At 37.9% G+C, this 25,845-nt stretch overlaps 1 protein-coding gene and 1 non-coding gene across 2 annotated transcripts in view; one reads left to right on the top strand and one right to left on the bottom strand.

The window, feature by feature from the left end:
- Nucleotides 1-25,492, bottom strand: part of LOC104270149 (vacuolar protein sorting-associated protein 13B-like) — a gene marked incomplete at both ends in the record, with an annotated part of 38,781 nt that extends 13,289 nt beyond the window's left edge. The window contains 8 exons of the mRNA XM_009864418.1: nucleotides 7,047-7,171; nucleotides 8,588-8,782; nucleotides 15,319-15,488; nucleotides 16,100-16,291; nucleotides 21,327-21,414; nucleotides 22,733-22,870; nucleotides 24,941-25,063; nucleotides 25,397-25,492. Of these exons, the coding sequence (XP_009862720.1) occupies nucleotides 7,047-7,171; nucleotides 8,588-8,782; nucleotides 15,319-15,488; nucleotides 16,100-16,291; nucleotides 21,327-21,414; nucleotides 22,733-22,870; nucleotides 24,941-25,063; nucleotides 25,397-25,492 (1,127 nt within the window). The remainder of the gene's footprint in view (nucleotides 1-7,046; nucleotides 7,172-8,587; nucleotides 8,783-15,318; nucleotides 15,489-16,099; nucleotides 16,292-21,326; nucleotides 21,415-22,732; nucleotides 22,871-24,940; nucleotides 25,064-25,396) is intronic.
- On the top strand, nucleotides 24,502-24,581 carry TRNAV-AAC. Its single transcript is given in 2 exon segments — nucleotides 24,502-24,539; nucleotides 24,546-24,581. It is a non-coding gene; the product is annotated as a tRNA-Val (tRNA).
- Nucleotides 25,493-25,845: the final 353 nt, after the last annotated feature.

The raw sequence follows: 25,845 nt of genomic DNA, 5'->3' as shown, positions 1-25,845 counted from the left end.
AACCCCGCCTGGACACGTTCCTGTGTGACCTACTGTAGGTGATCCTGCTCTGGCGGGGGGGCTGAACTAGATGATCTTTTGAGGTCCTTTCCAATCCCTGACATTCTGTGATTCTGTGACTTAGACATACACTTAAATGGCAGCAGAGGGAAACAGAAAGGGCACCAAATTGCAGGGAAGATTCTGAAGGAATAAAAGGCAAATGCTATGTGTGAAAAACTGACACCAGTGGATCTTTCAGAGCTTACATGGGTAAAAGCCTCATAATTGTGTGTATCACTGAAAATTCTAACCAGATTATTTTCTACAGATAGTGGTAACATTAACTAAGAGAAACACAAGTTCCAAGTACAGTCAATACAAAAGGAATTTAAATCAGGAATTCATATTTTCTTTAGTATTTATGCTCCATAACAATACTCCAGCTTTAAAACACTAAGTTTTCCATACCTTTCACCAGTCTCAAGTAAAGCAAAACATGGTTTTAAGCCTGAATATAGTATTTGTTTCTAGTACAAATGCCAGCAAATACTGATGGCAAGTTACAATAACCAGGATAAAGTATTCACCATGTGCAATCACTTTCCCCAGAGAGATATTACTTAATAGGCTTATTTACTTTCACTGAAGAACCCTGACAATTAATTAGTCTAAATAACTACACTGGAAACATTACGGATAACCAGCCTCTACTGTCAACTCTGCTGAATTTCTGCCTCATGGACAATGCTAAAAAATACAACTGCTTCCAATTTACATTGATTAAAACTGCACTTTTAACAGATTTGCTGAATGCTGCCTGCCACATCTGCTGAGAAGCAGTAAGATTAGATCTGGAATTGATTCATTTAAAAATAATTAAATTAGATGTTTCCAAAGGAAACTAATTTGTAGTCACACTAATCAAGCTGCAAGTCATGTACTCAGAATGCAAAACCCCTCCTGGACACAGGGCTCTTCTTCCTTCCAGAAGAGCACAGCTGAAAAGTGCCCCAAAATGTTTATGGTGAAACTTCATACGTTAATATCACTGCAGATCAGAAAACATTCTACACAAGTTCCTTAAGCATCTTCTTTCTTATACGCAAGCATGGCCTACTTCAGCTTTCATAATGAAAAATATATAATGAAATTATGTTTAACCACAGTACCAATGAAAAATCATTCTCCTGATAAAACTGTTAAATCATCCTAAATTACTGTTTACAATTTGCTGTGATGTATTTTCATACCTACTCCTCAAACAAAGATGCACAGTAAAACAACTTCTGAAAGTCTTAAATTCACTGCTAACAAACGCACACCAAAACTAGCTACCAGTAAATTTTAAAAAAGATCCGATTTAGTATTATGCTCTCTGATGCATTTCTTAGCCAATGGCAGAGAAACACAATGCAGCATGCTCCCTATTCACATCTGAGGCAACTCTACCTCTGCAGAACGCAAGAGAACGACTGTGTACGTCTGCTTTTGCACAATCCACATCACTGGCATGTCCCAACACTTCAAACACATTTTAACACATGCTAGCTGTAACTCACATGATGCTGACATGACTGAAACTCTCTCTTGCCCCATATACTGATGGCATCTGTTCAGGCATGCAAACTCAGAGCCTTTCTGTTTCGAAGGATACCCTGAATTTTCATCTGGCAGTTATATCCAATTACTGACATAACTAATAGTCACAAATGAATGCTACAAAACAAGTTTCATGTGTTTTCAACCTGTTTCTGCTTCTGACCCAGGAAACGAGCATGCCCCTCAACTGCCCATGTGAAACATGACCCGCACCCAATCTAAATTGACATTACTCATGATTTACTGTGACTAGTCAATAAAACAGGCTGCCAAAATCAAGACTCAAGTGTCAATTTATTGGAAAACTTCCTAGATTTATGATCTAATGGTCACAGTCTGTGGATATCTGGCTCTCTGTTTCCTGCCAGCAGGGTCCACTTGCCTTGCACAATCACAACCATGCTGAACTGCATGATGACTGCATCTCATGACTTTCAAGCTCACAAACCTATCCTGAATTCCAGTTTTAAGCAGCACTGCTGCACTGGATGTGCCCTGCGAAGATGTTTCAAACAAAAAAGCAAGAGAGTTCACCTGATGCCCTACTATACACTTTTAATCCTCTCTTCAGTGAGCAGGAAATCTAACATCTCCTGCTGTCATCTCAGTAATACCTTGTTGGTAAAGGCCACAGTAGCAGGAGCTAATTTTCTTGCTAAAGACCTTCTAACTGTGCAAGTAGCCAGATCTTCATCTACCAAACTGGATCCACATGACTTGCTCATACTCTGGTCGATTCATTGTGATGTCGTTAAAGGCACACAGGATTTTCAAGATGACCCATAAAGCACACATGAGCAGGTGCACATCCCGACTCACACTGGAGCCTGCAACGACCTTACTGGATTGTGTAAGGAATCTAGCACCGAATGCTGCCAGTAAGAATACAGTTGTATGGCATACCTCTACATGACTTTGACTGAGAGGGATGTTTGCCTTGTAATGATCAAAGAAAATGGAAGTAAAGCTGTATAAAAACACAAACAGCTTTACAGTAAAAAAAAAGTTTTAGTAGAAATCTAAACAGTAATAACATAGGTATTGTAATATTAATGTTAGAAATTTTTAAAGTTAACCTAAATTATGCATACAAAGCACGCCTTCGGCAACTACACAGTGACAAAGTCAAAACAAAAGCTAGCAAGTCAGGTAAGAAATTACAAAATGCTGATGCTCAGATTGCTGGCAAAGTGTGCTTGTCAATATCATTGCACAACAGTTAGCCAGAAAGGAGGTTACAACCTAACATGCCAATTAAATGTAATTATCACTGATTCTAGAGACATAGTAAATATTAACAGTTAGATCTGTGTTGAAATATTAAGAACAGCTATATTACATAAATGTTCTAATGGGTTCATAAAAACAAAGCCTACAGAAAATAGGCATGTATATTCCACATGAGGATCTCTGTATCGAGATTTCTGTAGTGATCTTTCAGTACCGTGAGGGCACTTACTTATAAAATAAGTATGTCAAGAGTGTAATCCACAGCTTTCACCAGCAAAACCAATGACATCATATCTCTGAGCAGCTGAGGTGCCCAGCATGATACACGTGACTTCATTTAATAGCAGAGCATATCTTATCGCAATAATGATTAGCTCTTCAATAAAAACACTGAAGAGACACAACACCAACACAAAGTGAGCCTCACGTCATCAAGAATCCTTCTTTATCAGAAACTGCTTGACTAAGATTAGCACGCTATGTTTAAAGTAAAATTTATTTCCTAAGACCTTATCTGCAGAGAACAGCTCGAAAGAAAGCATCAGCATAAAAATTATATCCCATTTAGTCTCTCAAAATTTTCTGTTTGTTTACCAGTAATTATCTAGATCTACCTGCAAGTTTGTGTTCTCATAACAGCTCAACAACAGTCAATTAACTGCTCTGTACTCTCTAATAATTAAAGTCCAGGCCATGAAATCCTAGATACTAATTCACCCAGCAGGTCCTCAACCTGCTCATAAAATGTTTATTCACACACTCAAATTTAACACAACCAGCTTTAGTCAAGTCCGCTCTGGTGCCTCCTTGCAGACAGCAAACCAGCAGCTATTGCTGTGGCCTCAAAATGAGAAAGAGGAGACTCATTATCAAGGAAATAGACCCCTTGAAAGTAGACTACTTGACGAAGAACACTTGTCACAGGAAGGGAATTTAGGGAAGATAGCTCAAGAGAAGCAAACTAACAAAATAACACACGTAACTTCACCAATATCTAGCTCAAAATAAACAGATTACACTCATCATTATCAATCCAGACAAGAAAAGAAGACAAAGGAAGGCTATTCAGAATCTATATTCGTCAATGTCACTTTAATATTCTTCAGAAGTACAATAGAGTGACATTTTATAAATGAGAGGGCTATAATCCTGTGTAAAACACTTGAGTGTTACCTCATCTGTTACCACAGAAATTGTAGCAAAAGAAAAAAAAAAAGGAAAAAAAGAAACAAAGAAAGAAAAAACAGCTAATTCTTCTCAAGATTTCTGTTTGGCAATAAACATTCTTTTCACTTACTCCAGGCTTTTAACTATATTCTGTTAATTCTCAGTTGGTTTTAGACATCCTCCTGAAAGCTTTGAAAGCTGCTTTACAATCTGGCATGCAACACTACATAAAGTGTTTGTAAAATATTGACATTAACATTGTATTTTGCATCTTGTTATGCCTGACAAAAGAAAAAAAAACAGATGTTTTTACTTTCATATAAAAATGAATTAGCTACACAATTTAAAAGATGTCCAAGACTTACTTAGCTGGTGAGCTTGAGCATTAACTGAAATTAAACCACATCAATCTAGTTGGTAAACAAAAACAACACTTTTGTAATGTTTATGATTATTTACTGGAATTTCCTGAGCTTATGTTGCTGAAATTTTATCTGTTAAAACATGCTACCAATGTTTATTAACTACTTTAAACAAAATAAATATTACTACATATTTTATACACCATATAGATTTTGAGATTAATATACTGAAACTAGAAAAGAAAGCTACTCTACTGATTTATGTAAGAAATAAAGTTGAGATTTTCACTGTTAACTCAAAACATACTACCTGGGGGATTCTATAACAGTTCATAAAATGTCTTTGTTTTTAAAAGGTATGGTCTGCAGTATATATTTTCTATGAAGAAACAGAAGAACATATGTAGCATCATATGTGTGTACTTTAAGAAACTCTGGAATGTGAAATCTAAAAATCCAAATAAAGCAGGTGGTATAATGGGGGGGGGAGGACTGAATTTAAGTTTAATGACATTACCAGGTTATCCTACCAGACTAATTCTCACTCACTGCATGACTTCAATGACGCTCTCAGTCCTCATGCTGATTTCGATTTAGTTCAAGTGCTATTTGATGCGTTTCATCTGGAGTTTTATTCACTTCAAACTACACTTCATTTAACCAGGCTGCTGCTGTACTCATTTGTTTTTCTACTTTATTACCCGCAAATTGGTGTTGCTTAGTTCAGATAAATTGTTGGGATAAGTTAGTTTTATAAAATAATTTCACACTGTAAATAAATAAATAAACTTCAGAAAGATGGATCAGGAAAAAATGTGAGAAAGCTATTAAAATTCTTTTAAAATACACTAGACCACAATAAGTGCCAAGAGATGATTTACTATTTTAAGACAACAGCATTCCCCTCCCTCCACTCCTCAAAACTGGTTGTTTTTGTTTTCCTATGTTCTTACTCTACCACAGTCAATTTTCCAGCTGGGCACGCATGGTAATACAACAGGGTTTCTAAAAAGAGAGAGAAAGTGAGCAAGAAAGAAAGCATGAGAGAGAAGCATAGAACAACCAAGAAAGAATGTGAGTGCGAGGTCGTGCATGCAAGACAGAGCAGGATGGCAAGCGTGTAACAGCGCACATGGAAAAACACGAGAAGCCCAGCGTGAGGGAGCACGAGATCGAGCGCAGCGAGCACAAGCACACACAGAAGAGAGCACAAGTGCACTCATGAGAAAGCACTAACCTACCATGAACTTGTCAAGTTGCAGATCTTTTTCAACTATTTTCCATCTCTCGAGTATTTTTTTTTTATTTTGCAAAACTAACCATGGCTTTTATAATGTGGTAAATAAATTTCAGCTTACCATTAAATGCTAATTTACTTCTACAGTTTACTAACAAGGTTCACGAGCCAGAGCTTAGTGTTAAATGTCAGGTCATGTCAGGAAAAGCTGCCAGTCCTGACAGAGTACCGATGTACTCTGATCAGTGCTGATTATGGGGTATCCTGGTAACACTATTCTTCAGCAAAACGCTGCAACAGCACAGCAATTCATTTGAAGTAGTTAGGACTTTTGTAAACTATTGATGGAAAATATGAGAAAGTCAATTAAGCTGCTACCACCTGGTGGTGTGCTCATTATGCTATAAACCTCTTATATTTAACACAGTAACACAGCTTGTGAGAGAAAAACTAATATACTCTCTATGCAGCACTAAGAGCAAACACAGACATAGAACGTTGTTTTTTTTCATAAGCCATTAAAGTTTCACAAACAAATGGATGTTAGAAATTAGCTCTACAACACAGAATGTTTGAAGCCAAAGTATTTAACACATTAACCTCTATTCCTCTTATCTTGTCATTTTAAGTAAGATTCCTCATATTTGTCATAAAGTAGTATTACAGATAGCTAACTGCTCAAAACAAGGGATAAAGAAAACTAATGTCCGGTCCAAGGTATTGCCAAAACATATCTTTCTGAAAATAGTTTATAAATACAATTTAATAATAATAAAGAAAAATTACACTACACACTGACATAAGTTCACAAGATTTAAACTGTGGAGCTAAATTTAAACATTGAATATCCACAGCATTAGAGTTTCTTTTGAAACAAAAAAGAAGAGTATATAGCTTATTTCATAATAAAGCACAGAATTGTTTTAAGAACAGATGTGTTAAAAATTCATTTAAAAATCTCAACTACTACAAACAGCTTAACACCTGATAATCATGTTAAAACACTTCCAACTGAATCAAGTAACTGCAATGAGTAAACTTTATGTGGGTTTGGGGCACTTGGGAGGGTTGGGTTTCCCTCCCCCCTCAATTGTTGCTTTTTATTTTGTTCAGTTTAAAAGAAAAAGAGCTGACCTGTTCAGTTAAACAAATCAAGTTTGTCATCAGTATGTAACTTCAGCTTTTGTACTGAATGGGAGCCTGGTTCACACAATTCTACAAGGTCTAGAAGAAAGCTATATACATTTTAGACCCTGTTCTCTCAAACAGACAAGAGTCTAAAATGTTTATTAACCCTTATCCTTACAAACAAATTTATTAATGATAACAGACTTAATAATAAAATATGATAGAAGAGACAGAGAAGTTTCAGGATATATATGGAGCTTGGCACTTCTAAATCATTCATTAGAAACAGAAAAGTAATTGGAGTACATTAGTTAAATACACTGTACATGCTTAATGCTCACCAGTATTTGGGAAACTTGATCATCTTGCCATAAAGAGCCGTACTGAGTGAGGGGATAACTGGAACGGGGAAGCAGTACAATCCTTTACTGTCCAGAGAAGTCAGTGCTGCTTGAAAACCAAATATCTGAAACAAATAAAGTGGGTACACTATCAAGTAACATAAGATATATACACATTTCTAAATAAACTTGATAAATATGAAATAAATTGTGTAATTTTTTTAGATCATTTATTTTCACCAAAACACAAACTAGAAAGATCTACCTAAGATAATGTCCCAGTAGGGATACATGTAAACATAGTACTTAATTTTTGAGTGAAGCAAGTAACTGCTGAATTTTTAAAAATTGAATTATTACTTAGCAACTAAAATACATTATTCTATAGTCTTTAAAACTGCAGAGTGCACATTGTGTTTGATACAAAATGAAATGAATTTTTGTAATTATAACAACACTGGCCTAAAAAAAGAGGTATTTAAGAAATTTAGAAGCTTCCCCTCAAAGTTTTTTTCTTAATAAGAGCATCTAAAGAAAGGTTCATCACAACTATTCTATGATTCTTCCCTTGTTCAACATGGAAAACAAAGGGTTGTAGAGTGACTTTTTTTAACATGCTCACATATTAAAGCTAGCAAATAAGCCCTACAAAACTCAAACTTGAAGTCCACCTTTTGCACACCCTGATCTAACCACTGTTAAAAACTTTTTGCATAGAAAAACATCTCCTGAAACTGAAAAACATACAGCTGACTTGCAACACTGTCATCACATTAAACATGAGCAAGTAAATGTCAACTAGAAAACTGAACTCCATCCAATTTTGAGACAGATTTTGTTTAATGCAGATAGTTAAGAATTTGACTGTTTAAATCTCTATTGAGATATCAGCACAGAATGAATGACTAAAAAAATTATCAAAATTAACAGTACTGGTAGTAAATATTTACATTTTGTTAGAACCCAAAAGGTTTCAAACTGCCCAAGCACATCCTAAAAGGCTAGAAGGCCTGTTTCAAAACTCCTCTTGAGATATGATTTCTTTCATTCCACAAAACCTCAGCAGATGGTAACTGAATAATCTCAGAGCTATTTTTCTGTAGCTTCTTAAACTTGGCAACAGTTTTTGATTGCACACCTTAACTATTGTGGATTTGCTCTATTAATACCACTAAAAGTGATGAATTTTCCTTATAATATCCCATGAAATTACTAAGTGTGCAATTTACATATTCTATAAGCATTATCCTAGAGGAGGGGAAAGGTTTCTTCCCAAATTATTTTAATCCAATCTTGTAACAAAGACCTTGGCACTTGAGTCTGCACAGTTTCCTCATGTGATGTTATCTGTCACATTACAAAACATCTGGCTCAGGTGAGAAGCAGCAATCCCAAACATTCTGTGAAACACGTTTACATCCTTTTAGATAAGCCAAAAACTTTCTCCCAAGAAACCTGCTAACACTTAGGATTATCAATATTTATATAAACTTTTTCTCAGCACACTGCAATACGAAACAAATCTCAAAGCCCTCTTTTACCTTCAGATAGCAGTGTGAGTAACAGTAATGAAGCAGGTTGTCGGATGGCTGGCCGAGGCTGCTGACTGTGTACACCAGTTGCTCAGCATACATCGGCACCGAGTGCTCCAGGTTAACCTTATCCACCAAAATGCGGATGGAAGGTAAAGGTCGCAGGGGCTGGAAACTTGCAGCACTTAACAGTCCACTTAAGTTCTAGGGGAGGAAGGAGAAAAACATGCAATTATTACAACTACAGATGTAATGTCTACCATTTTTACATATACTTACCTCCACACACTCACAAAAGTACATTTGCATGCAATAAACTGTTTATAGATGCCATAGCTTTCTGGTCATTAACAATATGAATCTTCAAATCTTTTCAAAAGAACTTAAGTTTAAAATTCATGTATAAAATTTTTATCAAGAACACTCTTGGGTGTAGGTGGCCAGGTGCTGGCAGTGGGGAGGCTGCAGGGATGGCCTCTGTAAGGGGAGACCAGGGGGATGCAACAGCCCCACGGCAGGACACTGGTGAGCCCATCAGCCAAGGTGGTGGCATCTCTGTGGAAACATATTTAAGTAAGGGCAAAATGTCACACAGGCTGAAAGGACTCCAGGATTTTTTTTTTTTAAAAAAAAAAAGTGAGAAACAGCAATCATAGAATGGTTTGGTTTGAGAAGGATCTGAAAGATCGTTCAGTTCCAACTCCCCTGCCATGGATAAGGACACCTTCCACTAGGCCAGGTTGCTCAAAGCCCCATCCAGCCTGGCCTGGAACCCTTCCAGGGAGGGGGCATCCACACCTTCTCTGGGTAACCTGTTCCAGTGTCTCATCATCCTCACAGAAAGGAACTTCTTGCAAATACCTTATCTAAATTACAGAATCATAGAATGGCCTAGGTTCGGAGGGACCTTAGAGATCATCTAATTCAACCTCCCTGCCATGGGCAGGGATGCCTCTCAACTAGACCAGGTTGCTCAAGGCCTCATCCAACCTGGCCTTGAACATCTCCAGAGAGGGAGCATCCACAACTTCTCCAGAAAATTTATTCCAAAGTCTTCCCACCCTCGTACTGAAGAATTTCTTCCTAAGATCCAATCTAAATCTCTTTTCCTTTAATTTAAATCCATTTCCCCTTGTCCTAACAGTGGATACTTTTGGAAAAAGTCCCTCCCCATCCTTCCTGTAGGTTCCCTTCAGGTACTGGAAGGCAGCTATAAGGTCCTCCCGGAGACTTCTCTTTTCAAGACTGAACAATCCCAGCTCCCGCAGCCTGTACTTGTAGCAGAGGTGCTCCAGCCCCTGGATCATCTTTGTGGCCTCCTCTGAACACGCTCCAACAGATCCATGTCCCTCTTATGGTGGGGGCACCAAAACTGGACGCAGTATTCGAGGTGGGGTCTCACAAGAGCAGAGTAAAGGGGGAGAATCACCTCTCTTGACCTGCTGACTACGCTTCTCTTGATGTTTCGCAGGACAAGGTTGGCTTACTGGGCTGCATAAGCACACTGCCAGCTCGTTGAGCATGTTGAGCTTCTCATCTATCAACAGCCCTAAATCCTTCTCTTCAGGGATACTCTCAACCCACTCTGTGCCCAGTTTGTATTTGATTAGCCCAGCCTGGGTGCAGGACCTTGCATTTTGACTTGTTGAAGCTCATGCAGTTTGTACTGGCCCATTTCTCAAGCCTGTCAAGATCCCTCTGGATGGCATCTCTTCCCTCAAGTGAGTCCACGGCACCACACAGCTTGGTGTCATCAGCAAACTTACTGAGGGTGCACTCAACGCCATTGTCCATGTCACTGACAAAGATGTTGAACAGCACTGGACTCAGCTTGTTGAAGAGACTGTACTCCGCTTGTCACTGGTCTCCACATGGAAATTGAGCTGTTGACCACAACTCTTTGAGTGCAACCTTCCAGCCAGTTCTTTATCCACTGAGTGGTCCAGCCATCAAGTCCATGTCTCTCCATCTTAGAGACAAGAATGTCATTTGGAACAGAGTTGAATGCCTTGCACAAGTTCAGGTAAATGACATCAGTTGCTTTTCCTATGTCAACCACCACTGTAGCTTTGTCACAGAAAGCCACCAAATTAGTCAGACACGATTTGCCCCTAGTGAAGCCATGTTGGCTGCCACCAATCACCTCATTATTTTTCATCTGCCTTAGTACAGCTACCAGCAGGATCTGCTCCATGATTTTACATGGCACAGAGTTGAGGCTGACCAGTCAGTAGTTCCCTGGGTTTTCTTTGCTTCCATTTTAAAAATGGGGGTTATGTTTCCCCTTTGCCAATCTGTGGGAACCTCACCAGACTGCCAGGACTTCTCAAATATGATGGCTTGGCCTAGCAACTTCAGCCGCCAGTTCCTTCAGGACTCGTGGATGTATCTCATCAGGTCCCATGGACTTGTGCACCTTCAGGTTCTCTAGGTGTTCCCAGACCTGATGTTCTCCTATTCTGGGTGGTTCTTCATTCTCCCAGCCAATGGCCTTTGTGACTTGGTGGTGTGGCTCAAGTGGTTACCAGTGAAGACTGATGCAAAAAAATCACTGAGTACTTCATCCTTCTCTATATCCTCAGTAACCAGGTTGCCTAGACCCTTTCGGAGAGGCCCCACACTCTCTCTAGCTTTTCTCCTTTCTCTCACATAACTGAAGAATCTCTTTCTGTTATTTCTAACGTACCTGGCCAGAAATGACTCTGTCAGAGCCTTAGCTTTCCTAACCTGGTTTCTGATTTCCCAAGTAACTTCCTTATAATCATCCCAAGTTACCAGTCCTTGCTTCCACATGCTGTGTAGTCCCCTTTTACATTTAATTTTGGCCAGTTTTTTACTGACCTCCCTGATATAGAGTCCCTCCCTGTCTTTCCTGTAGGCCCCCCAATCAGGTACTAGAAGGCTGCTATAAGGTCTCCCTGGAGCCATCTCTTCTTTAGGCTGAGCAAAGCCAACTCTCTTTGTCTATCCTCATAGGGAAAGTGCTTCAATGCCCTTATCTTTGTGGCTTTCCTCTGGACGTAGTCCAACAGGTCCATGTCCTTTTCATGTTGGGGGTCCCAGAGCTGAACACAGTACTCCAGGGTGGTCTCATGAGACCAGAATGGGGAGGAACTCCTCCACTGACCTGTTGGTCATGCTTCTCTTGATGCAGCCCTGGATGAGATTGGCTTTCTGGGTTGCAAGAGCACATGCTGGCTCATAGCCAGTTTTTCCTCTGCCAACAGCCCCAAGTCCTTCTCCACAGAGCTGCTCTCAATCCACTCATCAGCCTGCATTTGTGCCTGGGGCTGCCCCAAACCAGCTGCAGGACCTTGCACTTGGCCTTGTTAAACTTCATGAGGTTTGCATGAACGGTAAGGTCATAGAATAAGTGAGAGGAGAGGGCACTCCAGACACCAAAGCAGAGACTGCCCAGCAGTGCACACCAGAGCAGATATTCACACTGCAGCCCATGGAGGACATGCAGCCCACACTGGAGCAGGTGGATATGCCCTGAAGGACACTGCAGCCTCGTGGAGAGCACACACCGCGGCAGACTTTTCCTCAAGGACTGCAGCCTCTGGGAAGGACCCACACTGGAGCAGGGGAAAAATGAGATAACAAGAGTAGCAAAGATTAAGTGTTATGGAGTGACCCCCAATTATCCCTGTGTTGCAGGATGGGAGGTGGAAGAGTCAGAGAACGAAGGAGTGAAGTTGAACTTGGGGAAAAAGGGGAGATGGGGGAAAGTGTTATTTTAATTCTTGTCAGTTTCTTACAATCCAAAACTATTTTAATTGGCAATAAATTAAATTGTCCCCAAGTCAAGTCTGTAACTGGTAAGTGATCTCCCTCTCATCTCAACTCATCTTATTCAACTCCCCCTGCCCTGTCGAGGAGAGGGAGTGACAGAGCAGACGGATGAGCATCTGGGAGCTGGCCAAGGTCAACCCACTACAAGAATATGCAAAGTCAAAATATTTTGTTCTATAAAGTATTTGTTTACATTTTTATCACTCCAACACACTATCACCATGCTCATCTCATGCTGACCTAACGTTTACAATGTCATATATTATGTGTTCACAGTCATGTCAGACACCTTGACAAAAGAAGGTGCCATTCCAAAAAAATAAATGCTGCAAATTTACACATCCAACTATTTTTTCATAGGATCCATTAAAGTGAAGTACTGTATCTGGTACTATATCACGGATATACCAGAATAAGTCTGTTGGAGGGCTACCAAAGCAGTTAAGAGGTTGGAGCACATGAGCCCTCTCTTAGGAGAGAGTGAGACAACTGTAGTTAGAATTAGAAGGGGTGTGGCTACTAGGTTGAGAGAGTTTCTTCTGCCCTGGTGAGGCCACATCTGGAATACTGTGTCCAGTTCTGGGCCCCTCAGCTCAAGAGAGACAGGGAACTGCTTGAGAGAGTCCAGCGCAGAGCCACAGAGATGATGAAGGGAGTGGAACATCTCCTTTATGAGGAAAGGCTGAAGGAGCTGGGTCTCTTTAGCTTGGAGAAGAGGAGGCTGAGGGGTGACCTGAATAAGGTTTATAAATATGTCAAGGGTGAGTGTCAGGAGGGTGGAGCCAGACTCTTCTCAGTGATGTCCAATGACAAGTGGCAACAGGTGCAAGCTGGAGTACAGGAGGTTCCACAAAAACATTAGGAAAAAACTTTTTTACTGTGAGGGTGACAGAGCACTTGGCAAAAGCTGTCCGGAAAGGTTGTGGAGTCTCCTTCTCTGGGGACATTCAAAAACAGCCTGGACACATTCCTGTGTGACCTACTCTAGGTGATCCTGCTTTGGCAGGTGGGTTGAGCTAGGTCTTTCGAGGTCCCTGCCAACTCCTAGCATTCTGTGATTCTGTGGAGTCATTCAGCATGGAGAGGACCAAAAGGAGATCCTAATGATGTCTACAGCTACCTACTGGGAGGGTAAGAAGAGGAAGCCAGACTCTTGTCAAATGTAGTGCAAGGGGATAAGTGACAACTGACTCAAGCTGAAACACAGGCAATTTCAAGCAGGTCTATGGGAAAGCTTTTTAAGGAATCTGTATTCCTGGAGCTAATTCAGCCCCTGACTGGACAAGCCCTGGAGCAACCTGCTACACTTGGTCTTGCTTTGAGCAGGATGTTGGTCTCCTGGAGATCATCTCCAGAGAACTCTAATCCAAACTAATCTATGAATCCAGAAATTATTATGCTTGTACCAAAATACATCAGTAAATTGATGCATGTATGACTTTCAATCTAAAACTCAATTATTATTATTTTTAATAGGCTTGGCTTAACTCAGGAAATGCAAATTTAAACTCCAAGTAAAAAAAAAAATAGCCAAAGAGTTCACTTGAATTCCAATTGTTTGCCTCAAACCTAAAATAAATATGGGGCTGTTCTCCCATTACAAAAACATCATCCTCCCATGCCCATAAGGTAAACACCACAATAGCTCACAAGTGAAAGAAAACAGCATTTCCCATTAGGTCCCTGGCAAGGTCTCATTTTCTAGTATTAGAACTTTCTGAATGTATCTTAATACAAAAAAGAGATAACAGATTTGTCACCAGTTCACTCACTTCAGCCAGCTTAACTGAAAAGATAAGCAGTCCACATTTAAGAAAGAGATACACATTCCTTAAGCACACTCGCTGAATAAATGCATGTGCTTGAAATTTTATACGTGGCAGCCTAGAGACTAGTAATCTAAGTGAAGTATTGTGTACGTTACAGTACTTCACCAATGAAAATGGTTTGTATAAGCACACTTGTAAGAAACACCATAAATTAAGAGTTTCTTTACTTTGTCCTCTTGTGCATACTCATACAATCTTAAATCACATAAATATGCTGCAAATAAACAAATTCTATAAGAAAATCCAGCACAAGTTAGACAGCAGTGCCATAGTCAGGAGGTATCTCCTATGTTATCAAGATACCCCAATGTCATTTTTCCTTCAAAACCATCTCATAGTAGGTGCTATGGGGGAAGAAACCAAACCTTTTTCAAATGTCTTTCATCTTTCTTGCATATAAATCCTTCACAAATACTAATAAGGTTACTTTCACTACACCTTTAGAATATACAGCTCTATCTCCACTTGAGACAATAAACTATCATTGAAAAGAAAGGTTGATATAAAAATAATTCTCTAATTCTGAAGTCCATTTGAACGTCATTTTTTGCATATTTAGCGTAGCACAGTACTCCACAAATAAAAGCCCAACTTTGATTGCTTTAAATGAATCCACAGATATTGAAAATTTCTGCAAAACACATCCCACTAAAAACGATCATGCTCAAGTACAAGGAACATATATTTATTGTCCACTTGTAAAAAAACACATTTAAGTGTTTAATATCAGATCTAACTTCCTAGAAACTGAACTCAATCAATAATTGATTTTTTTTTTCCTCTTCTTCCCATCCTTTCTCTTATCCATAAAATACCATCCAGCCTCTGTCACGAGGTAAACCTACTGCAAGGCTTCACTACAAAATACCAATTATGCTTTGAAGTCTTTTTTCTTCCAATCTCTTTATTCTTACTAGTACACAACACCTTGAGCTTACAAGTCTAGCTAGTCACTCCACACATCACTTGTCTTAGGTATCTGGAGGTAAGGCTCATAAGCACCAAACCGATTTGGCACTCGGTAATACGGTAGGCACATGGAGTAACTGCCTTGCAAGAAAATTTATCTGAAATATGCTGATATAATGAACTGAATGAATATCTGTGTATACATACCTTCTCACCCATGATTACAGGCATTAAGTGGTCTAGTAGGTTGAATTCTGCCACAGGGATTATAATTGTACACTTAAGAACAGTGAACACTGTAAGTCGAGTGGGAATGTATTCCTCCAATGATGCCACTTCTTCTGAGCTTGGCATAGTTCTGTTTGGATCCATAATATCTATAATAAATCAAGATCACATATATTTGACTGAAATACATAAAAGGTTCCAGTTGCTGCTTTAGAAATAGTCAAGGTCTACCAAAAAATTGAAAGCTTGCCCCCCTCTCCCACCCCTTCACAGTTAATAATTTTATTCTACACAGGTTCTATGTAAGGCTAAATGAAATAATAATTGCATTTCCCCTACTTTGAAATCTGCACAGCTCTTTCTCAAAAACTAAGCATAACAGTTTAGCGTAGCTTGTTTAAATGTGTTTTTACCCTGTATAACTATTGTTTCAAACTAATAAATGCATACCAGCAGAGAGATTTTCTTAGAGAAGACTCCAAAATTAAGCTAGAGTCATCAATGAAATAAGTCCCCCTTACTCAACAAGAGGCTTGTGACTGAAACAAACAGCCTACAAAGTGTCCAAAATTGTCTGACATATATCCAACATTGACAGGTATACTGCAGTTAATTTGATCTTTATCTTAAATTTTGTTCTTTGGAAGCATAAAGTCCCTTAACAGATCTGAAGTTTAACTGTTTGGAACTTGCTTCTTCAAAAGGATTGAATTTGGTCTGGTTCAATTCTGTATATTTGCGTATATACAACAGTACAAACCTGGCTTAGTTCTGCTGTATGGTTCATATTCATGTTCCAGAGCACAAACTATCATTTTCATTATCCGGTGCACCGCACTGCTATCCAACCGAAGATTGAGTGGGCCGACAATTAGGCTTTTTGTAGACATCTCTTGAACATTTCCGAAATCTTCACTCTTTACTGAAGAAAGGTCTTGCTGATTCCCAGGAGCTACAAGAAATTTTACAAATAACAAATTATACCAAATATTCAGGTATAATAAAATTTATCAGCTACTTTTCTTTCAAAACTTGGGATCAGAGACATCACATAAGAGAACACATAACAACGCACGCTGAACACGTAAATATACCATGACTGGTTTAACGTGGTTAAACAAACATTATTTCTGTTTAATGCAGAATAAACAGGGCAAGATTCTGCCTTGCCTCCAAGCACAGTAGAACTTAAGAACTTTTCCATTAACTTCGTATCTCTGAAGCTGGAGACTCTTTGAAATTGTCCAAACTTCTGTAGCAACCCAGGTGCCAATGACAGTTGTGCCACTCAAAGCTTGCTACTCCTGATCACAGAGGTATCCATCCCAAACAATCAAGGAAAAGGTGTGCTGCAAAGAAGCTAACAGATACAGGCCCTTGGCGTGTTAGCTGCTGGTACATGGGCTAGAAAAGCCATGAGAATCCCACTCACTTCTATTGTCATAAGCCAGACTGACAACTGAAGATAAACCCTTCCCCTCCATTCCCTGATGAGGTAAAGCACAGCCAGCAAGAATGAAAACTTCTTTAATCGTTGTCTCAGACCATTTAGAAGGATCGCCACAGAGATAAAAGCGTGGTTTAGTCTGTGCATCCAAAAGATCTAGAAGCTTTGTGCCCAGAATAGCAACTAGTGTATCAATTAACATATAGCTATTGTTTTTCTGGCACAGATGTAAGATAAGGAGGTAGACCAAAACCACATATTCACTGTATATAGGCTGCTTATCAGCTATCAAACAACATGATTATATTTCTCTAAACTTCCCGGAAATTCTTCAATGAAATTATGGAAATTTCACAAGCTTAAGTTTTCCTTTTACATATGACTTGTAAAAGAATGCCCTCAACCCTGTAACATACTTAGCTTGCACAATTTCACTCAGAATTTTTTTCTAGTAAATCATCACTTTGACAGTGTCTTCATTGATTTGGCACAAGTTCTAAACATTAAATGTCTCACTTATTGCACAAATGAATAGTCTGATATCAAGCATCAAGATTAAATGGATTCTGAGACCACTTAAACTATAAAAAAGAACAAGTTCCGAGATAAAACTGTAGTAAGAATTCAGTTCATTCAGTGAATCTTGATAATGCATACTCCTTTGGCAGCACAGTACTTTATAATCCACCAGCCAAAGCTCTGACAAAAAGGAAAGCCAGGAAAAGCACAGTCACTGCCATCAATTTCACCTTTTCCATAACCTAACACATCTGCATTTGCAGAGCTGTCCATTTGACATGTTCTCCTTGTACTCATGATCAAGTCATGCCACAGAAACCAAAGGCTGTGTAAGCAGTGGACTGACTCCTTCCACGATGATCTTTCTCAACAGTAATATTTTTCAAGTCATCTCTAAGCTCTTACTCAACGCAGATCTCGTACACCTTTCACCCATCTATCTACCTGGGTACAAATCAACCTATTTCCTCATATAAATCTAATAACCTCCTGCCCTCCTGTGACAGTAACAAACTCAACACATCTGTAAGAGAACTATGACACAAAAGCACAGTAAAATCTGACAATTCCAAATTCTCATTATGTTGCCTTCCTTACTGGCACAATCTGTCTGTACTAAGAGAAATGGCAAGACAAGCTCAGCTTGTCAGATTGGACACTGGGAGATGCAGCTGCTACAGACGGTTGACCGACCCACTTAGTCAAAGAGATGTAGGATCTGTCAGCTCCTGAGTAGCTGAGTTTTAGTGGTTAAGTAGCTGAGGTTTTGTGGTTAAGTAGCCTGGCATAGTGTGCTTCATACATTCAAGGCAAATCTTACTTTCAAATCAACTGGAAGAAAGCACGTTTTACTTCTGGTTGCCCAAGAAGAACCTAGTCCTCCAGAGGAACACTTCCGTTTCTCTCCCTCCATCATTGTACAGTCTTTTTAACAGAGGAATCAAGCTTCAGAGAAGACAAAGGAAAGATCTGATTTTTTTTTTCTCTCTAAAACGATCTTGCTTCTAAGCACTGGCAAGGAGAAAGGTCCTCAAATAAACGAAGAATATGATGAATTTGATGCAAAGCTGGCCTAATGCTCCGCAGGCCTATACACTTAGAAGAAGAATTAATTTTGTCTCCAAAACCCAACTGAAGTTGATGGTGAGAGCATTTATAACCTCTGTTTCCCTTGGTGTCTGTTTACTATTCCTGAGAAGAAAAATAACCTTTTGAAATCATCAGATGGAAATGAAGTTAAAATCTTTTTAACAAATCCTGAAAAAGACTTTTTTTTAAAAAAGCATACTGACTCCTGTCAGGGATATTATTTACTTAATAATATGCAGTTAACGCACATTTTTATCATTTCAAATCTACAGGCTATACAGTTCAGATAGAAACACTATCAAGAACTGCAAAAGAACATAATATCACATAAAAAATACCAAGGAAAAAAGTCTTTGAAAGTAATAACAGCCAATCATTAAAAAAAAAAAACAAACTCACTTGTACATATTGTATGTATATGAATAATATACCAAAGTGACAGAATTTATACTATCCCTTGCTGGAACAATTCAATTTAATTCTAAGTGCAAAGAGAAGGTGATGCAAAATCTATTGGTTCTACAGAAGCAGGTGATCACAGGTTATTTCTGAAGCTTCACAAACGCATAAAGGAAAATAATTTCTGACCACTGAATATTCAGCTCTTTATAAAGTACATGTCTAATTCTAACTGAAAAAAAAAAAAAAAAGATGGAAGGACAAGCAAAATTTCAAAATAAGACTACTGTGCATGACTATCTATCTTGTTTTCATTCAAAATACTGAAGTAATTAATGCACTTCTTTAAATGACAGATGAAACTCCTGAGGTTAATGTTATCCAGGAGGCTCTTGTGGTTTAATCAGTAATCGTATGCTTCGGGAAAGGTTAAAGGTGCAAAGAACGCGTCAAATCAAAATTGCCTTGACAGATAAAAATCTTACAATCACAGTAACTGCCTCCTGTGACTTAAGTTGGGTTAGGTGTTTTAAGAGGAATGTGGTGTGCACTGATTGTAATTAAAAATGTTGTTTATGCCAAAAAAAATAAATAGTAAACCATAAAATTTTACATAAATCCTTTCATATAAACATCACATATTAGAAATAGAAGGGTTTATATTTTCAAAATCTTGAAGTATATATACCTTCATTTTAAAGAAATAATTTACATCTATTTCTTCATGTTCTATTTAATAATTATATATTTGACCCACAACACAGAAAAATTAGGTAGAAAATAACTAGGACCAAATCTCACAGTTGCTCTTCTGAGGGACAAAGCTTTCTGAAAAATTAAAGTTTTAAGTTCTTGATTCTAGGGCTTTAACCACCATTTAAGCCATTAATTTAAAAATAAAGTATTCCTTTCTTTTATGTAGTCAGGGAGATGAAATTAGAGGAGTAATACTGAAACAAAAGGTCACAGCAAGAGTTGATATGAAAGCAAGCTGTATTTTTTGAGATGTTTTCCTGGTGACTGATGCAGAAAATAAAAGCCAAGGCCCTGAGAAATTAAACTGAAGAAAACACAAGTGAAGCTCAGCTAGGGAAAAGGTAGTCAGAAAATACTAGTACCCTGTCCTAGATGAAAAAATAAAAAGTCTCCAAGTTTGGCAATTTCTGAAAAGGGTTAGTCAGAAAAAAGATATGTCATTATACTCTCCCTGTGCATTCAGAGAAATAAGATAAAACTCCACAACAGTAATTTTTCCCTCATAATCAAATAGTCAATGCAAATTCAAATTTCCACACCAAAATTCAGAAAGGAGATAAGGCTCACCCTTCAACTTCTTTTATGAAAGGTTTTGTACACAATTCAACGGTTGTTTCTTTATTAAAACCAGAAGTAGACTCTAGTAGAAGCTTGACTTAATGTATACTATTTTCTCAGCTTCACATCACACTCATGGTACAGAGAAGAAAGCCTCAGGGCCAGGAAAAGAACTGCTAAACTACCTAGTGTATCACGGTACTATCAAAGGCAATAGCATCATTTAGTTATTTTTCTAAGCTCTGCATGTCAAAAGATGTTTTTATCTCCTACTCCTTTTATACGTCATGTTCAACAAGTCCAGAAAACAAAAGCATTAGGAGTTGAGACTTCTTGTCCATTGAGACAAAAATAAGCAAAAGCCCCAAGAAGTTGATAGCATGACAGATAAACTTTCAGTTACAAAATAGCAAGAAGATCCAAACAGATATCCACAGAATCACCGTTCAAGGTAATAAATACATAGGTGGTGAAGAAAGCATTATTTAGGCAATAAAACTGCAGAGCAGCAGCTACAGATGACAAACTTGCCAGGGACTGGCAGAAAAATCACACCACAAATCATGATTAGAATCTCTGTAACAAAATATATACATATTCCTTGCTGATGCATTAACTCTTCTATATCTACTTTCGCAAGTGTCACAAAAGCCAGGTCACTTACTGCACTGAATCCTCTGCATTGTCTCAGATTAGAAGACAATTGAATAGAAATCTCAAAATTACTTAGAATTAGTCAGTATCAGTGTGTGAATGGCTTAGGCTAATATTTGTTAAAAAAAAATTTCAGATATGTTTGTTTACAGATTAATTCTCTGTACTCTCCTTTTCATCCTCTGAATTATGTACATCAACTTCATTCTTCAGAGTTTCTCTAAAGATTTTTTTTTTCTGAAGTCAATAATGACAAAAACATTTAAAAAAAAAAGACACCATGCTTTACAAATTTCACCACTGCTGCAAGAGAATTGCTTTCAGTTTAGCAACTGACATCATTAAGAGTAGCTATGCAGGAAAAAAAAGGAAAAAGAGTAACACCAACAATCAACAACTGACCAAAACAGTTAATCTCAAACAAATCAACAAAGAGGAAAAGATTTTAACGATGAATCTGATGGTAAATCTAAGGTAAGTTAGAGGACAGTTAGTCAAGGACCAGCTGGGCATGAAAAGTCTTTGTTTATATTATTTAACAGGGTAAACAAAGCAAAAAAGGTACCTTTGCCACTGGTGCTTTCCATTGTGTACAAGTAATCCACGTAGAAAGCCCCAAACCTCTGCATTCCAGCTATCTCTGTGTATGTCTCCTACCAACAAAGCAAAGCAAACAAAGAAAACGTTGTATGAGGAAAGAATCTTGAGATTACCAACTGATAGGTCGGTATGAGAGAGATACATTCATGTTTGGATTTGTGCATCAACACACGGAAAGGCTTATCACAACAAAGGACAGAGGTTATCCCAAAGAATTCACCTTTCCCATAGGTAATGTAGCTTCTATTTGAGGCCACACAAAAGCACATCCATAATTCCAGTGGACATGCTGACCAATTCATCAACAACATCCAGTTAATTAGTACCTTTAATGGAGTAAATATTCTTCACTTGACCTCTTGCATCCAACAGAACTGCCTAATTAAGTGCACTGTAAACTGAAGCTCATCCACTCTGCCTTTTTATATTTAAGGAATATTGTGGTTTTATCTTTAAACTTAATAAGACTTTATGCCATCTTTGGGATTTATACATAGTATAATCCTTTATTACACAGTGAGTTTGTTTCCCCTCTTGTCAAAAAATAGGCAAATTATAAAAGCATTGAAGACAGGCCAAGTAAAGCTTAAAACTAAAACACTATGGGAAATGTTTAAATATGTACAAATACTTGTGATTTCACTAATTAATTTCATTTTTATGAGATTCTTCAGGGCTACACTTCATCAGTCGTACTAAAAAGGTGAAAATAGTAAAATTTGCACTCAAAACTAATTAGATATTTTCAAAACTACAAATCGTTTACCTGTACAATACCACAGAGCACAGAATTCCACCTATGAACACACCTGGAAGAGACCACCTTTGTCCATCACACCCAGTCTTTAATAATTGCAGACAATAAGGAATAAAGTTTTACTGCACAGTTTACAACAACCGAGACTATTGGTGACTGAAAAATTTGTCTCCACCAAAGGCAGAACCAGTAAGACTTCCTCCAAGAAGACAAATACAGCACACAGACAAATAAAACTAACGTTGCCCAAGATCCGGTTTCCAAGAAAGCACTTCTTCATTTGACGACCATGAACTACTTGGTGTTTGGGCTTAAGAAGTACGTGCTGGTAAAGCTTGACCTTTAGTTAGCATTCTCTCATATCTCTATTTTTCTCTGCAGGTGTTCTGTAGCTAGTGCTACTATGGGATTAATTCAGCTTTTGGGGTAGGAGGGGAGTTTGAGCTTTCTTTTGGACATGTTTTTATTACTTCAAAAAAACCTCAAAACCACAAGATTGAGTTAAAATGGCAAAGTAATGAAAATCATTCCTCTAACAGTACACAGATCTAAATAACCACTAGAAATCAATTGGAGAGCATTAGAAATTTCCTAAGAAAAATGTAATTTCTAACCTTATGATGAGCGGCATCCAATATGAATTCTGCACGAATACCATTATTTTCTGGACTTCTGTAATCAAATAGTGAATTGGTGAGGTATGTCATGCCTTTTGCACTTAAATTTTCTCCACAACTGAAGAAGTAGGCCTCCTTCACGAGACAGCAGAAAATAGTAAGGCAGGGGGGGAAAAAAAGAAATACAGTCAAGAGAACAGAGCAGTTTCAATCCCGTCATAACATATTAATGATATGGTAGCATCCCTCAAGAGCTTATTTCATTATGAATTAAAGTGAGAGAATTAAAATAACTTCATTCTAAGAAAGGTGAGGTTCCTGTCTGCTCCCTCCCCATTTCCAAATTAATAAAAATGGCCTGAACTAGTCAATATTATACAGCCCATGATACAGATCACACTAGTTTCATTTCAAGAGAAAAAACTACTCAGATCATTGTAACTCCAAATTCTGCCCTATCCTCTTAACTATACACAGAGTTGTCACTACATACTCCGTTTCTTTGACTTACCAATGCCTTCCAGGTGCTTTATTGATTCTCTTCATGATGAGTAGTTATTTCAATTACTTGCTTGCTACCTTATCACTCTTTTTATCTTGATTTTTACATTCCTTCTCCATATCCTAAACAGTTTATCCTTCCAAAATCTACACAACTTTTCAATCAAGTGTTATTCTTCCCAAAAGACTACTTACATGAGATTGATTTTTTTTTCCAATCATCTACTCTCAATCACATACAACAAAGCTGGAACATTTATGAAAGGTATAGTCCCAACTACAGCAGCTCAGGAAAAGAACAGGTGAGGCAGTATCAACATCACCACCTTTCTCATAAAAGCAGAGATTTTCTTCAATTCAAAACTTAGAGTGTGGCAGGTTTTCTTCAATACAAAACTTAGGGTGTGGCAGAAGAATGAAAAAGAGCAAAAACCCAAATATCTCTTGTCAATTCATTTACAGAAAACTCATTCTCCCACCCACTCCAACCCAAAAATCACTTTCCTCATGATTTTACACCTCACAGGCTCAAAAGGTGCTGGAGACAAGGCTGCCATCCACCCTCACATTCCCAACCACGTCTCTCTCCTATCTAACAAAGCCATATAGTATAATGCAAACAACGTTACACCCCACAGTTGTGTAACGATGGATGCCAAACCATTCTGCTCTCACAGGGGAATTATAAGAACCTGTGTCATCATACCTATCACAGTACAGTATATGATCCCTTTCCAAAGGAGATACTCGATGCTGTTATATTAGTCATTTTACATTTTCTTCTATATTTTTAATTTTCCTCCTTACAATACTCTGTAAGACTTCACAGAGCATTAACATCAAGTTAACAGGTCTGTCGTTGGCTGCATTATTTAGTTTTATTTAAAAATAGCTAAACACAGTTGCTGCTTTCCAGTATTTTAGGGCACTACTCTACTCATAGTTCAACTGAAAATCCTCGTTACTGAATTTAGAATTGCATGCAATACTTCATCAAATATTTTAAAGTAGTTCATAGAGACACCTGATTTCATCTTAAGCAACTGAAGCTTTGCTTCTATTTAAAATACAGAAATTAATACTGTTTTATTTCTTCACTTAATACTGCTCTCACCAACCTTACTGAGAAAATGAGGTAAAAAACTCAGTATCTGAGCCACTCTTCCATTATCCTCAGCATACAGTGTTCCCATTTCTTCCTTTCCAGTAGTCTGTTGATTTAAGTACTTTCAAAGGTTTTCAACTGTGTTTTAATTCCTTACAGGGGGCCGGTTAGCTCAGTGGTTTGAGCGCGGCGCTAACAATGACAACACCGAGGTCGCGGGTTCGATTCCCGCTCGGTCCCCATGTCTTGCCAGGTCTAGTCAAGAGGTGGTGTTCCTGCCCACAACAGGGAGGTTGGACTAGATGATCTCTAAGGTCCCTTCCAGCCTAGGCTATTCTATGATTCTATGATCAAAGTATGCACACATACATAATGTTGGGAGATAGTAGGGGTGTCAGAAAAGAGCTTCTCAGTCTTAGATACTTGTCTTTCTAACTGTTAGGAACAGATACTGAGTCCTATATATTCCAGTGACACATTGAAAAAACTTAAATTGTAATTGGTAGCAGCAGCCTTTCCAGCTCTGGTAATCAAATATTTTAATAAAGTGTACCGGAATTGCTTACTCAGCACATCAGCTGATATTTCAGTATACTCACTTCATCACTCCTATTCATGTTCTCTTCAAAGTCTTTCATTCCCATAATTCCTTTAAGGCACATAGCTTGGCAACCAACAAAACCTATTTGGCAATCAAAGAACAGTTCACCTTTCATAAGGACCTAGTGAGAAAAAAAAAAAAGTGATACTTTGAAGAATTTTCCTCTGAAATAAAAGATGGAGAAAAGTGAACCTAAATACATTTAGGTTTATACATGTAGAGCTTTAAAAAATTGCAAGTTAATCAAACAGGGCACTTAAAAGGGATTACTTTAGTGTCCGATCACTAGAGCACTAGAAATTTAAAGAATTTTTATCTAAGTGATTATTACAACAAATATATCCAATATTGCAAAACATGAAAAAACAGTAATGAAATAATTTCAATATATTTTATTGGTAACTATTTACTACATTATTTACGAGTCAAAAAACCCCTGTCAATGGAAAATTACCTCAACTGTGGTTCCTTCTTGTTCCCAGCATAAAACTTCTTTAGATTTTACTTTCTGAGGGCTGTAATAACTACTTTCAGCCTGCATTTCAGTGAGCTACGAAGCAATAAGATAAACACCTTTTATAAGTCAAGATCAGTATTAAAAAGAGCAGTAATGTCATTAATATACAGAACTGATGAAGACAAAGTATGGGCCAAAATTTATTAACAAGCAGGAAACAGGTGCACTTAAACAGCTGTAACACATTATCCATATTAGAACTTCTCATATTCAACTTTGGGGTGAAACATGCCATAACAGGGAGTTTTAAACCCACTACTGTCTAAGTTTAGTTCCTAAAGAGAAAGTACGTGAGAAGATGAAACAGATACACAGTTGCATTATTAACAAAGTATCAAATTAGTTTATAAACTGCTGTAAAAATCCATAAATATATTATTTATTCC

This window comes from Apaloderma vittatum, unplaced genomic scaffold, assembly GCF_000703405.1.
Source record: "Apaloderma vittatum isolate BGI_N311 unplaced genomic scaffold, ASM70340v1 scaffold5202, whole genome shotgun sequence".
NCBI classification, from domain to species: Eukaryota; Metazoa; Chordata; class Aves; order Trogoniformes; family Trogonidae; genus Apaloderma; species Apaloderma vittatum.
This window is presented reverse-complemented; position numbering and strand designations above follow the sequence as displayed.